The following is a 15,431-nucleotide window of genomic DNA, read 5'->3' as shown; positions in this document are numbered from 1 at the left end:
CAGAAGTTTTGGCATCTCAGTCTCATTTACTATAGGCCACCCTTAAATTCAGACCTCAATTAGCCAATACCGTAGACTATTAGTACTCTTCTCAGGTACTCAAAGAACACAATAAATTATAAACTTTGGATGAGTATACCTATGGAAATGAGTACTGTCCTATCCAGTTTTATATTACATTCTCTTTGATCTAATAACTTTAGAATCAACTTCCATACATGTTATCCAGATTTCTTCCACCATAGGTTGTCAATATCCTGTGACCATTTTTAGTTCATAGCAATATTTTTCAATACAGGCTCTATGCCTCTGCAATGCTGTGCTGGAAAATTAGTCTCCTTATGTTATTGGAAGAAATTAGGAAAGTTTGGAAACATGTCAAGAAGAGAATTTCACCTGGTAAACAATTCTCACAGGTGAAGCCAATGGAAAAATTCTGCATATGTGTTAGCTGATTCTTGCAAGTAAGGGGGATGGTGTGGAATTCTTACATCATCAAAGAATGTTCCAGTATTTTAGCTTCAAAGTTGCAAGTATTGTCTGTGTCTACACAAATGTCTGCCATCCATTTCCCAGGTCCTTCTTCTCCCAATCTATGTCTTTCCCCAGCAAAAGTGATCTTGGATGATCTCTATATTCAAATTCTCCAGGGAGGGAGGGAACAGAATAAATAGGATGGATGTGTGTATAGATAGATAGGTCTATCCATCTATCATCTATCTATCTATCTATCTATCTATCTATCTTTCTATCTATCTTTCCATCTATCTATCATCTATTTATCTATACATCATCTAGCTATCATTTATATATCTATCTTTGTCTATAGATAAGTTGTCAGAAGGACATATTTCTAAGTGAAACAAGCAAAAAACACTCTATGTTACTATCTATATGTAGAATTAAATAAAAAGAAAAGTCAAACTTTGTAGATAAGTAAATACACACTTATCTTAAGAAACTGGCTAATGCAATTATGTAATCTGGCAATGCAAAATCTGCAGTGTGTGCTAGAAGGCTGAAAATCCAGGGGAGAGCTGATATGTCAGTTCAAGCCCAGTGGTTGACTACTGGAAATCCAGGGAAGAGCTGACATTGAAGTTAATGCCCAAAAGCCACCGTAGCTGCAAAATTCTCTTACTAATGATTAGCAGGAAATAATCTTTTTCCTATGTATTCAACAGCATTGACCACTCCTCATTCTTCAAACATGATATTCTCTAGGCATCTGTGACAACTATACACTCATAATTTTCTGCCCTAAGTGCCCCCTTTTTTATCCTGCATTGAATTTCTCCTTAATTCAGCTTCTACTTTTTAGTGGAACCCAAGGATCTGGTCATGATTTTCTACTTCATGTTATCTTTTTCAGATAATTTATATCAAGTAATATTCTCTCCTACTCCAAATATTTCTGATATCTAAAAACAATTATTCATATCATCTGTGACTTTACTTGTTCACACCACTACAATTCTTTGTTATGTTACCACAAAAGCCACCTAAACCATCTCCCAAGTTTATTTCTTGTTCAGTAAATATTTCTGTGCAGGCCAGTGATATTTAATCTTAAAACAAATAAGGAAAAAAAAAAAGAGATATATACAGAGTGCAAACAAGTAAAGAAATAACAACAACAATGTCAAATTACTTCCCTCTTATCTTGAAATCTTTAAAATAAAATTTTATGGGTGCCTGGGTGGCTCAGTGGTTGAGCGTCCAAATTCGGCTCGGGTCATGATCTCGCAGTTGACGAGTTCGAGCCCTGTGTCGGGCTCTGTGCTGACAGCTCAGATTCTGGAGACTACTTCTGATTCTTTGTCTTCCTCTCTCTCTACCTCTCCCCTGCTCATGCTCTGTCTCTCTCTGTCTCAAAAATAAAGATATACATTATTTTTTTTAAATAAAATAAAATTTTAAAAATTTACTAAGAAAAATGTAAAAATTTCTTAGTATGTTTCAAAGTTTAAAATGAATGTATTACTGTCTAACTTTATTACTTCATCTAATACTAGTATTATTTTATCATTCTGCGTTAGCAACACTATTTTTTCTATTACTAAAATAAATTTTATCTAGCCTTCAGGTTTATAAATGCTGCTCACTTCAGATAGAATAAGGGATACAAGGATGGTTAAAAAACTCACTCCTTTTATCTAACAGACCTCAACTTCTCACATTGCTAAGAGGTTTTTCCTTTACTACTAAATACGAATCATGATGGAGGATGATGAAGATGAAAATGTATTTTTAAACTTTAAGCCTTCATAACTACTTGAAATTGTTGTGTTTCCTACTCGTCAACTCCTTTATTTTGTATCATTTCCTGTAGAATGTAAATCCCATAAAATTAAGGAAATATATATTTTCCCCAATGATCCTCCAGTTTCTATAAATTTTCTTTGAATATATTAGGTATAGAAAGTATTTATTAAAGAATTGAATGCTGATAAATGGAAAATACACGATGATTTATCGGATTAATTGGGTAAAGAGACTTAACAGACTCTCATGTCTTGATTTCAGGTGTAGACTAATAAAAGGACATTGGTCACATTCTCTGATGTGTAACATCATGGGGCAGGATGAGAGGGGGTAAGCTTGAGTCGGGGGAAGATTAATTGCAGTATAATGACCACAGATTTGGGCATGCATGTGGAACAACTTGATACATAAAAATACTCCACATTAAAATATATATTTAGTTTCAGAGTTCAGAAAGAATTTGAGGTTACAGATATCTCAGATATCTACAGATATTTGATCTAATATCTAATATCCATATCTAATATCCATATTAATATCTAATATCTAAGATCCATAATCTAATGGAAGTGAGTAGTAATTAAACCAGAAGTATGTGTAATATAAAGAGAACATGGTCTAAAATCATGCAATGAGAAAAACACCAGTACTTTAGGGACTGGTAAATGAACTAACCTACAATGGTGAATAATCCTAGAAGCCAAATAATGATGTTGAATATAGAAATGTAGCCATCAATGTGTCAAGCAAGTGAATGATTAATATAATGACAAAAAGATATCAATGATCTTGGCATGGATAATTCTCTAAGGTAAATTTGGTAATGGGAGTGATATTTCAGGGGATTCAGGAATGAAATTGACAAGAAGTAGAAATTGAGTATCAACAACTCTTCTTTTAGATATTGGTTTGAATAGGGGGATGGGGGTATATTATGGTTAGAAGATGCTGGCAACAAAAGCTAGTTGTAACCAGTTTTCATGATCTCCTATAGTTTTTGAAAAAGCTGAGAAAAATCGCCCAGCCCCCTCTGCAACTAGTTTGGGCAATGTGTCAAATTATGAAGAATGAAATAATGAGAACCAATATCAGGGCTAATCCAGAAATGGTTCTTGCAGACACAAAAAGAAATCTGTACCCAGACAAGCAAAATTGAGAAAATGAAGTAAATTTAAAAGAAATTAAATCTTAGGAGTAGTAAGCAAATAGCAAAACATTTTTAAAAATCTGTTTCAAATGTCTTTATTTAGATAAATAATTGATTTTTAGTTAACAACAAAGAATGCCAAAAGGAAGTGGTGTGATACCTCAAATAATTTAGAGAAATTAATGGCCATCTTGTAATAAATATATTATTCCATGAGGCAGTCATGGGGATGTATCTCTCATATCACTGAAGGGAACATAACTGACTAACATCACTAAATGCTGTGCTTTCAAATCATCGCCAAGGTTTCCCCAATGCCACACATCCCATAGGCTGCCCCCAGATAGTCTGAGCACAGCAGGTCGGCTAAGACAAACTAATTCCTGAGAGACACAACTTCTGTGATGAGTGATTTTGAATAAAGGACTCCCCATCAGCCTTGCCAGAACATTGGTAGAGCTTTACAGCATTTCCTTTCATCTCTGCTTCATGTGAGTCAGATTTGCATTTGGGCTGACTGTTCTTTACTTTCCTGGCTCCTTCCCACAATAGATGAATTGTCTAGGATGTACCTTTATTTTACCTGAAAATTAATAAGTTAGATGTTACTCTTACATGGATCCTGGCAGAAGACACAAGATTCTTGCACTTGTCCCCAAGGCCCATGGTCCCCAAGTCTGCTTACCCTGATGCTGAAATAACCCATATGAGTGTCCTCAGTTCTTACATTCTTTGCATATAAGGCAAGGTATAGGTGTAATAAAACCTATGGGGAGGGTCTTCCAAGAATAGATAGTCTTCCTGTCTAATCTTTCTTGGCATCTGTTTACCAGAGGACTGAGATTAACACAACAAACTAATGAAAAACAAAGCAAACAAACAAAAAACTTAACCCACAGCAGCATGCCTTAAAGAAAATAAGTATTCTTCAGATAATGAGATTTATACAAGAAGAAAAGTCAGGTATCTACTAAATAAAGAAGATCAGTGAAAATATTTATGATTTAGAAAATACAATTGGTAAATATTAAAATTTATTCAACTAAAAGAATTCATATAAATGTACATACAAATAAATTCTATTTAGCACACTTGTCTGGCTCAATCAGAAGAGCATGAGACTCTTGATCTTGTGGTTGTGAGGGTAAGCTTTATGTTGGGTGTAGAGATTACTTAAAATAAACAAACAAAAAAACTATTTTTAAAAAATCCTGCGTTATGTTTTCTGAAACTTTTTTGAAAAAAAATTTATACAAATCATATGGAAAGAGTTAATTTTAGGGTAAAGAAAGAATAACTTATTCTAGAAATGAATACATATTATAAAATTATATTTAAAATTTGGTATTTATTCAAGTATAGTAGAATAAAGGCCAAAAACTCTAAAATGCATAGATATGACATAAGTAGGGAAAAAGCAATGCAGAAAAAGAGTCAGTGTAACATCATTTGGATATGTGTATCTTTATAGTTAAAATAAAATGTAATGTCTACCTTACTTCACTCATGAAAAATCAATGCCATGGAGATAACTGATAAAAATTTGAATTGAAAAATATCAAGTTTTGAAAGATAATATGACAATATATTTATGACTTCAGACTAGGAAAATAATCCTTTAATTGAACCCAAAATGTTCAAAAATAAAGGAAATTTTTTAGCCAGTCCATCACACTAATTTAAGAATGTCTGTTCTCTTTACAGACATTATTAAGACAATTGAAAGGATGAGTCATAAAAAACAAAAATATACTCAAAACGCACAACCAACAACCATTTCATTCAGATTATTTAAACTGCAAAGGAAACAACAAAACTAAAAGGCAACCGACAGAATGGGAAAAGATATTTCCAAATGACATATCAGACAAAGGGCTAGTATTCAAAATCTATAAAGAACTTACCAAACTTCACACCCAAAAAATTAATAATCCAGTGAAGAAATGGGCAGAAAACATGAATAGACACTTCTCTAAAGAAGACATCCAGATGGCCAACAGGCACATGAAAAGATGCTCGTCACTCCTCATCAGGGAAATACCAATCAAAACCACACTGAGACATCATCTCACACCAGTCAGAGTGCTAAAATGAACAAATCAGAAGACTATATATAGATGCTGGTGAGGATGTGGAGAAATGGGAACCCTCTTGCACTATTGGTGGGAATGAAAACTGGTGCAGCCACTCTCGAAAACAGTGTGGAGGTTCCTCAAAAAATTAAAAATAGAGTTACCCTATGAGCCAGCAATAGCATTGATAGGAATTTACCCAAGGGATATAGAAGTGCTGATGCATAAGGGCACTTTACCCCAATGTTTATGGCATCACTTTCAACATTAGCCAAATTATGGAAAGAGCCTAAATGTCCATCAACTGATGAATGGATAAAGAAATTGTGGTTTATATACACAATGGAATACTATGTGGCAATGAGAAAGAATGAAATATGGCCTTTTGTAGCAACGTGGATGGAACTGGAGAGTGTTATGCTAAGTGAAATAAGTCATACAGAGAAAGATATATGCTTTCACTCTTATGTGGATCCTGAGAAACTTAGCAGAAGACAATGGAGTAGGGGAAAGGGAAGAAAAAAGTTAGAGAGGGAGGGAGGCAAACCATAAGAGAATTAAAGGCTGAGAATAAAGTGAGGGTTGGAGGGATGGGAAAGTGGGGAAAGTGGGTGATGGGCATTGAGGAGGGCACCTGTTGGGATGAGCACTAGGCGTTGTATGGAAACCAGTTTGACAATAAATTTCATATAAAAAATATATTACTATGTATCAATAAAGAATAAAAATATGAATAGGCAACTTACAAAAGAGGTAACCCAAACACTTAAAAACAAGCTTAGTATCATTAATTATCAGGCAAATGTAAATATAAAAAACAAGGTGAAATATCTATGCAAACCCATTACAATGGCTAAAATAAAGACTACCACAACCCAAGTTGTCCTGAAACATTGCAACCACAGGAATTACAATGAATGATGATTTAGAATGAAAGCTGATGCAACCATATTGCAAACCATTTTGAAATTATTTACTTTTATGGTATGTAAAATGTATAAAAAATAATTACACTCCTAGAAAGACCAAGGTTATATCTATTAGACCTATTAAAATGGCTCTTATCAAAATTCCAGAAATAGCTTGTGTTGGCAAGAATTCAGAGAAAAAGGAAACCTTGTGCATTTTTGGTGGAAATGTAAATTTTTGCAGCCACTATGGAAAACAATATGAAATTCAACAAAACTTAAAAAGAAGCAAAATAAAACTATAAAATTATCCAACCATTCCACTTCCAAAGGAAGCTAAAACACTAACTCAAAAAGGCACCCCCATTTTCATTTCAACAGTTTTACAATAGCCAAGGTATGTAACCATGTATCTATTATCTAAGTATATTTTGATTAATGAATGTATAAAGATAATGTGGTATATAAATGCAATGGAATCCTATTCAGCCATAAAAATAAAATATTTCTATTTGTGACAACATGGGTGGATCTTGAGGACATTATGCTAAGTGAAAAGTTAGGAATAAATAAAACAGAGAAAGACAAGTACTGTATGATCTCACTTATATGTGGAATCTAAAAACAACCAAATGGTGAGATCATTTCTCCTCATTTTGTTTAATGATAAAAATTATACAAGTAAAATTTCAGGTGATCTATCTGTCTGTATATTAATCACTCTACTGTCTATCTTTTCCTATATCTATCATCCATCAATTTTTGTGTTTTGTTTGTTTGTTTGTTTGTTTGTTTTTTAGTAGGCTCTACACCCAAAATGGGGCTTGACCTAATAAGCCTGAGATTGAGTTGCATGCTCTACTGACTGAGCCAGCCAGTAGTCCCATTTTTTCTTTATGTTTGCTATATGCATAAACATGTACATATAGTGTATATTATATAAGGAATATTATTGTATTTTGTATAATGTATACATTATGTGTAATGTTCACAGGGGCAGTAGAGAATTTTACATGCAAATGCTTGGCTATATATCTTATATATCTTATATTAAAATCTTAAAAGAGAAGAAAAAGCACTCAAATATTTGTAACTCACAGAAACCTTCAATTTCTGATTTCATACAGTAGACTACCTATTTCTTAATTTATTGCATATAGGATAGCTATTGACATTGTTTTCTGTATTTCTATTTAAATTCTCATCAGAAGATCTTGTTATCAATTAGAGATACCTAGTGATTTAGGATGGTGAAAGCTCAGTTACCAGGACACCAGTCAGTTAAGCATCTCACTGTTGATTTGGTCTCAGGTCATGATCTCACAGTTCATGCGATCAAACCCTGAATCTGGCTCTACACTGACAGTGTAGAACCTTCTTAGGATTCTCTCTCTTCTCCTCTCTCTGCCTCTGTCCCACTTACATTTGTTCTCTCTCTCTCTCTCTCTCTCTCTCTCAAAATAACACACAAACATTAAAACAACAACACTCAGTTGCATACAGAAATAGTCATTGTTAGTTTGTATTATTCAAAATGAACTACTTAAATATGTTAGGAGCAAGAGCAGCCTGAACAAAACATTTTATGAGTCAGAGCTTAGTTTTAAGTAAAAAAAAAAAAAAAAAAAAAAAGTAAAAGGATGGCCATCTAATAAATGGAAAACAGAATTGAAGAAGACCTCAACTAGATAGAGGAAGTGGGCATGTAGTATGACATCAGAGAATCTCAAAAGATCATGAAACGAAGAGGAGATCAGCATGGGATTCACATAGGAGCAACTCCCAGACTTCAGTCTTTAGTCACTGCGTTGTGCTTAGGTATCACCTGTTCCAAGCAGTGACATTAGCTTTTCTCACTTATGTCTTATGGATGGTCACAATACAAAGCTGCATGCATCGTTTCAGCAAAATTTTTAACCAAATTGAGGTCCATAATTGTTCATAAAATTTGCTTCATCTATCTGAAATTCCCATTCCAAGTTCTGTTTTGATTGTCAGTGGACATTTTTGATATCTGCACACACACACACACACACACACACACACACACAAAGTAGGGAGTCTTGTTGGGTGGAGAGAAATGGCAGTCAGTACCAGGGTGGGAGTAATCTGAGGCTAAACCATCCCTCCTTATGCATACACCTTGTTTTTGTCTATGCAAAGGTGGGCTAAAATTCTTTTGAATTAGGAAAGAATTAAACAGTTACTCTATTATTTTTTATTACAATGGTTATTTAAAACCATACACTTCTAAGAAAAGGAAGAGTATTTTATTTTCCTCATAGTATCTATTTTAAACAAATGAAATCAGTCCCCATTACATAATTTACTCAACTCTATTCCAGCACACTGAAAAAGCTAATGAGGGTAAATTTTATTTTTTATATATTTGGGGTGAAATTTACAATCATGTCTTTCATTGAAAGCCACATATCTATCACAAATACAGTATAGTTTCTTGGTTAAATATTATGAGTTTGGGAACCACTAAACGTTGGCTTGACCATTGGCTTTGCAGGTTACTATTATGTTTATTTTTTAAATATTTATTTCAACCCTCTTGAACATCTAGTCTATCCACACCTCATCTCCCTTTCCCTTCAAAATGAATCTTTCGAAATAGTGCTTTATATTCAGTTACCATTCAAATTGTGTCTCACTCATTGCACATGATTCCACTCATTTATTTATGTAAATAAATTTACCTCTACCAAAGCAATTAAATACACATGTTTTTATTAGATTCTTATACCCAATTTCATTCAAACATACTTTTAAATGTTCTAATAACTGACTCAAGTATCGTTTTAAAATTTAAATTAACCAAAACTAATTCCTTTAGTTCCTCAGCCATATTAGCCATATTTTAACACCTTAGCCACATATGTATATAGGTACCATAGTTGATAGCACAGTTCTAGACACCTAACTTTAAAGCCTATGTCTAGTGACAGATTTTTTTACCTCTTTTTATTTAAAGTTTATTTATTTATTTTGAGATACACACAGAGAGACCACTCTCAGGCTCGGGGGTGGGGGCGGGGGGGGGGGGAGAAGGGGCAGATAGAGAGAAGAAGAAAGATTCCAGGCAGTCCCCACACCTTCAGCGCAGATCCTGATGCAGGGCCCAGTCCCACAAACCATGAGATTATGACCTGAGATGAAATCAAGAGTCAGACACTCAACTGACTGAGTCATACAGGCACTCCAGGGATTTTCCTCTCATTAAAGAACCTACTGTTAATTTTTCAATAAATGTTGTTTTAAAACTTCTGTGCATTTTGTGTCTTTTCTTGTTCTTTCCACTTGTGTGCTTTTCAAGTTATGCTGTTCCAAATCATTTTTCCCACAAATGAATTTTACAAATTTGTTTGGTTTTTTTTTAATTTTTTTTTTAACGTTTATTTATTTTTGAGACAGAGAGAGACAGAGCATGAACGGGGGAGGGTCAGAGAAAGGGAGACACAGAATCTGAAACAGGCTCCAGGCTCTGAGCTGTCAGCACAGAGCCTGACGCGGGCTTGAACTCACAGACCGAGAGATCATGACCTGAGCCGAAGTCGCCGGCTTAACCGACTGAGCCACCCAGGCGCCCCTACAAATTTGTTAATTGAAATGGCAACTATTTGTCATCTTCTTAATTCTCTACTTGCATTATTGTATTGAATATCCTCCGGCATTTGGTTCACAGTTAGGAAGCCTACATTCTGTGGGGAAGCAGTCAAATGGCTAGTATTGGATATTTGATTCAATTTCCAACTGTGGGGTCTTAAATAAATATTTTGATTATATATTTATCTTAAATAAATATTTTGATATAAATATATGTCATAAAATAATAAATAAATCTGTTTACACCATACCAAATTCAGACTCTTCTACAAACCCATTAAAAACTGCAGAAGTTTCTAAAAGTGCCATATAGGTTTTAGTTCAAGTTATGAAGAATAAAATGTTTTTCTAGATACAAAGGGCTTCTTTTGAACTGAGGTGGAAAAACCATTTCCATTTGTTTTTGTCGGAATCATCATTGTGATAGAAAAGTTTGGTGGGAAGGCCTAAATTATGATATCCTCAAAGAAGTGACATATAAGATTGCAGGGTCTCAATGGCTGTGCCATATTCCCATCTAATGCATGCAAATATTTATAACATATAATATACGAATAATATGTAGCATAATAATACACTGCAAATACAAATTTCCACAAAGTGGACAAAGGAGAACCAAGATGATGGAGACAGGATTTCATAGAAAAACTGCCACAACAATAAACTCTATTTTTGTAACACTACATTAACAAAGAATGCATGACTTCTTACAGTTCTCTTTGCTTTAATTGTAAAAATAGATAATCTTCTCAGTTCTACTTCATTATACTACTCATTGATTCTTTCTTGTATTGAAAATTTTGTTGGATTTATATGTCTGTATATGTATACTTGTGAGATTAATAAACTACCCTTTATGATTTCCTTAAAAATTAAGTCATTACTTCATGTCCTTGATTCTAAGATAAACATTTTTTTTCATATTTTACTGCTTCCATAAAAGGGTCTCATTCAAAAATTTGTATATTCATTTGATGCAATGTTTATTTTTCAGAAAACAAATAACTAAATTTGTGATACATTTGAAATGAATAGAAATGGATTGATATCAAAGTATGTTAAAAGAGAAGTTAAGGTATAGCTATTTTCTGCTCAGAGCTATGATTTGCACTGTAAAAATAAACCAAAGTTTACTTCTATATGGACCTTTCACATCACATAGGTATCATATAAACCAGTTGTTGTGTGTTAAACCAATTTGCATATTAGAAGGGAGATATATCATATATATATGTAAATATATATCTATATATATACATCTATATATTATATACATCTATCTATCTATATCTATACCTATACCTATACCTATATCTATATATCTATATCTATATCTATATCTATATCTATATCTATATCTATATCTATATCTTTATCTGTATCTATACCTATCTATATCTATATCTAAATGAGTCTCATTAGAAGAGATACTAAAGCTATTTCCATCAGCTATGTATAAGGTTTTAGAGATTGGGAAATGTGTAAATAAGTGCTTCATAATTTTCTATATCCAGACCTTATTTAAACTAGACTTTGAAATTTGGGTATAATTTGGGCAAGTATGATGTTTTTTATCAGGAAGGTAATATAAAGCTTCAGCAATGCTATGATGAGCCTACAGAGCATGAAAGGTATTACTACAGACAAGAAAGGTATTTTCCCCATGTCCCTATGTTGTGAGCCATATAACTGAAAACATGCTACCCATCTTCCCTCAATCTCAGTTTTCCCATCTGTTTATATTCACATCACTTCACATTGCTAGCTAGACACCATTAGTAGAGATGGTGCACATAGAAGTGTCTGATATAGTGAAAGTGATCAACAAATATTAATTTTGATCATAAAAGTGTATGGGCTCACCTGGGTGGCTCAGTCAGTTAAATGTCAGACTCTCAATTTCAACTCAGGTCATGATCTCATGGTTCAATAATTGGAGCCCCGAATAGGGGTCTGCGTTCACATTGCAGTTTGCTTGAGATTCTCTCTCTCTCTCCCTCTTTCTGTGCCCCTCTCCTGCTCACACTCATCTCACCCTTTTTCTCTCTCACTCTCAGAATGAGTAAATAAACTTAAGAATTGAAAGAGCATGTGGAGGGGCGCCTGGGTGGCTCAGTCGGTTGAGCGTCCGACTTCAGCTCAGGTCACGATCTCACGGTCCGTGAGTTCGAGCCCCGCGTCGGGCTCTGGGCTGATGGCTCAGGGCCTGGAGCCTGCTTCCAATTCTGTGTCTCCCTCTCTCTCTTCCCCTCCCACGTTCATGTTCTGTCTCTCTCTGTCTCAAAAATAAATAACTGATAAAAAAAAAATTAAAAAAAAAAAGAAAGAGCATGTGGAGTAAAGACTGAAAAGAATAACAGTGACAAGATAGTTTTCTACAGTAATAAGTGGAAAATAATTTTGAATATTTAGGATATTGGAATGTTATATGATACTGAAATCTGGAAAGAGTGGATATGGGATTTATCACAATGTGAGAAACAATGCCGGATGCTATTTTCTTAAGTTCCAACATTAAAAAAAGAAAATTAGACCAACATCTAGCATCAACACATTAGATAAAAATAAATTTTATAAACAGAAAAGCATCTGAATAAAAAAAATAAAATTTTAATCGAAAGAAGCAAAGATTTAAGAGAGTCATTCTCTTAAATGTATGAGTAATTGTATAAAATCCTCATCAAACACATATTAGTCAAATAAATGAAGCTTGTGGGGTGTCTGGGTGGCTCAGTTGGTTAAGCATCCCACTTTTGATTTCAGCTCAGATCATATCTTACAGTTTGTAGGATCAAGCCCCACATCAGGCTTTACACTGAAGGTGTAGATCCTGCTTGGGGTTCTCTTTCTTCTCTCTCTCTTCCCCTTACCCACTCTCTATTTCTCTCAAAAATAAATTTTAAAAAATCATTTAAAAAATAAAATAACTGGGGCGCCGGGGTGGCTCAGTCGGTTAAGCATCCGACTTCAGCTCAGGTCACAATCTCGCGGTCCGTGAGTTCGAGCCCCGTGTCGGGCTCTGGGCTGATGGCTCAGAGCCTGGAGCCTGCTTCCAATTCTGTGTCTCCCTCTCTCTCTGCCCCTCCCCTGTTCATGCTCTGTCTCTCTCTGTCCCAAAAATAAATAAACGTTAAAAAAAATAAAATAACTGAAGCTTGTGACAAAATAAAGTATTTTTTAAAACTGCAACATTCCATTAAAATAATTTCACATTAAAATCAAATTTCCAGGGGCGCCTGGGTGGCGCAGTCGGTTGGGCGTCCGACTTCAGCCAGGTCACGATCTCGCGGTCCGTGAGTTCGAGCCCCGCGTCAGGCTCTGGGCTGATGGCTCGGAGCCTGGAGCCTGTCTTCGATTCTGTGTCTCCCTCTCTCTCTGCCCCTCCCCCATTCTTGCTCTGTCTCTCTCTGTCCCAAAAATAAATAAAAAACGTTGAAAAAAAATTTAAAAAAAAAATCAAATTTCCATCAGAAGATAAATAAATGCAAAATTTAAAATCATTTTAAATTAAAATCAAATTTCCATCATAAGATAAATGATAAAATTTCATGGAAGTTGATAATTTTGGAGGAATACAAATATATAAATCTCATGTATATGGAGCTCAGAACAGAAGTCCAAATCAGTGAAGATGTAAAAGGAAAACATTAAGACAGAATGTGAAGGAATTTAAGAGAATATTTATTTCTATTAAAACTGACATCCTGAGGGGTGCCTGGGTGGCTCAGTCGGTTAAGCATCCAACTTCAGCCCAGATCATGTTCTCACAGTTTATGAGTTAGAGCCCCACGTTGGGGTCCAGCTGACAGCTCAAAGCCTGGAACCTGCTTCAGATTCTGAGTCTCCTCTCTGCCCTCCCCTGCTCACGCTCTGTCTCTCTGTCTGTCTGTCTCTCAAAAATAAATAAACATTAATTTTAAAAAAAACCTGACAACCTGAGGTCATTACTAACAAGGTTCCATAATGTATTAATCTCTAATACAAATAATTCCAAACAGCTAGTTAATTGTGGAACAACAAAACTTCCTACTTCCTAACTTCAACTTTAGTCATCTTTCCATTATTCCACTCCTTTTAACTTTACTTAGGATTTTTCCTAGGGCTGATTTAATATCTTTGCTTCTCAGACAGTAAATAACAGGGTTCAAGGTTGGAGGTACCACAGAATAGAACACAGACACAAACAAGTCCAGAAGAGAAGGCTCATCAGAAACTGGTTTTAAATAAGCAATAGCACCTGTTAGAAGGAATGCACTCACCACAATGAGGTGAGGCAGGCAGGTGGAAAAGGCTCTGGACTGCTTCTGTCTGATTGGGATCTTTAACACGGTGGTAAAAATATATACATAAGAGATCACAATGCAAACTAAACATGAAAATGCGTAACAGACCCCAATGGCCACACAGACATTAATAGTTGCATATTCCTTAGAACAACTGAGTTTTAGTAGAGCAGGGACATCACAGAAGAACTGATGGATCTTAGTTGACCCACAAAAGTTTAAAGAGAATGTCCCAGATGAGTACAAGATTCCCAAGACCCCTCCATTGAGCCAGGAAATAGTCATTAGCTGGACACAGACCCCTTTGCTCATAACACCCTCATAATGCAGAGGATGACAGATGGCAATATAGCGGTCATAGGACATTGCAGTGAGAATGCCAATCTCTGACCCAGACAGTAGTACCACACAGAAGAGCTGTAACACACATCCCAGAAAAGAGATGAAGTGACTGAAGGTGATGGAATTGAGGATGGATTTGGGTAGTGTGGCAGAAATGAGGCACAGATCGACGAAAGACAAATGCCTTAGGAAAAAGTACATTGGACTGTGGAGGCGTTGATCAAGAACTGTGAGGAGGATGATAATTAAATTCTCCATCATGGCCACTAGGTAGATCAGTGAGAAGACCACAGTATGTAGCCTCAATAGCATCTGGCTCTCAGTAAATCCCATGAGCGAGAATTCCATTAGTAGTGTTTGATTCATCATATTTTAAAATTATTTGCCACCTATTGAATAAAGAAAACATACATTAGTGTAACAAAATATTATTTACTTCTTTATTTTTGAAGTATGTATACTTTAGCATCATGAGATAGATGCAAATTTTTAAATACCAAAATATTCATATTTATAGTTGACTTGGGAATGAAACAACTATTAGCGTAACAGTCCGATAGAACTGGACTCAGATTCATTGTGGAAGATGAACTCCATTTTGCTCCCTAAGTGAACATTTCAAATTATTTTTACTAAATGTATTTCCAGTGGGAATTATAGAATTGACTCCATAATTCCAATCGTAATAGAATGCATATTTGTTTGCATAAGTATTATCCTACCTGATGCAAATTTTGATGTGAGTTAGAAGTCACAGATAAATTTTGTTTGTTATGCAATCTGTTTAAATAATTGCCGGGGT

The 15,431-nt window shown here is 34.8% G+C and overlaps 1 protein-coding gene across 1 annotated transcript; it reads right to left on the bottom strand.

Annotated features, from left to right (window-relative positions):
* Nucleotides 1-14,053: 14,053 nt before the first annotated feature.
* LOC131518539 (olfactory receptor 14K1) lies at nucleotides 14,054-14,998 on the bottom strand. The gene has a single exon (XM_058740845.1). It carries the CDS (start codon nucleotides 14,996-14,998, stop codon nucleotides 14,054-14,056), a length of 945 nt encoding a protein of 314 aa, XP_058596828.1.
* Nucleotides 14,999-15,431: the final 433 nt, after the last annotated feature.

Source organism: Neofelis nebulosa, chromosome 1, assembly GCF_028018385.1.
Source record: "Neofelis nebulosa isolate mNeoNeb1 chromosome 1, mNeoNeb1.pri, whole genome shotgun sequence".
Classification (NCBI taxonomy): Eukaryota; Metazoa; Chordata; class Mammalia; order Carnivora; family Felidae; genus Neofelis; species Neofelis nebulosa.
This window is presented reverse-complemented; position numbering and strand designations above follow the sequence as displayed.

What these genes read in the sequence shown, in the direction of transcription:
- LOC131518539 (XM_058740845.1), bottom strand. Translation starts at nt 14,998, where the DNA reads ATGATGAATCAAACACTACTAATGGAATTCTCGCTCATGGGATTTACT.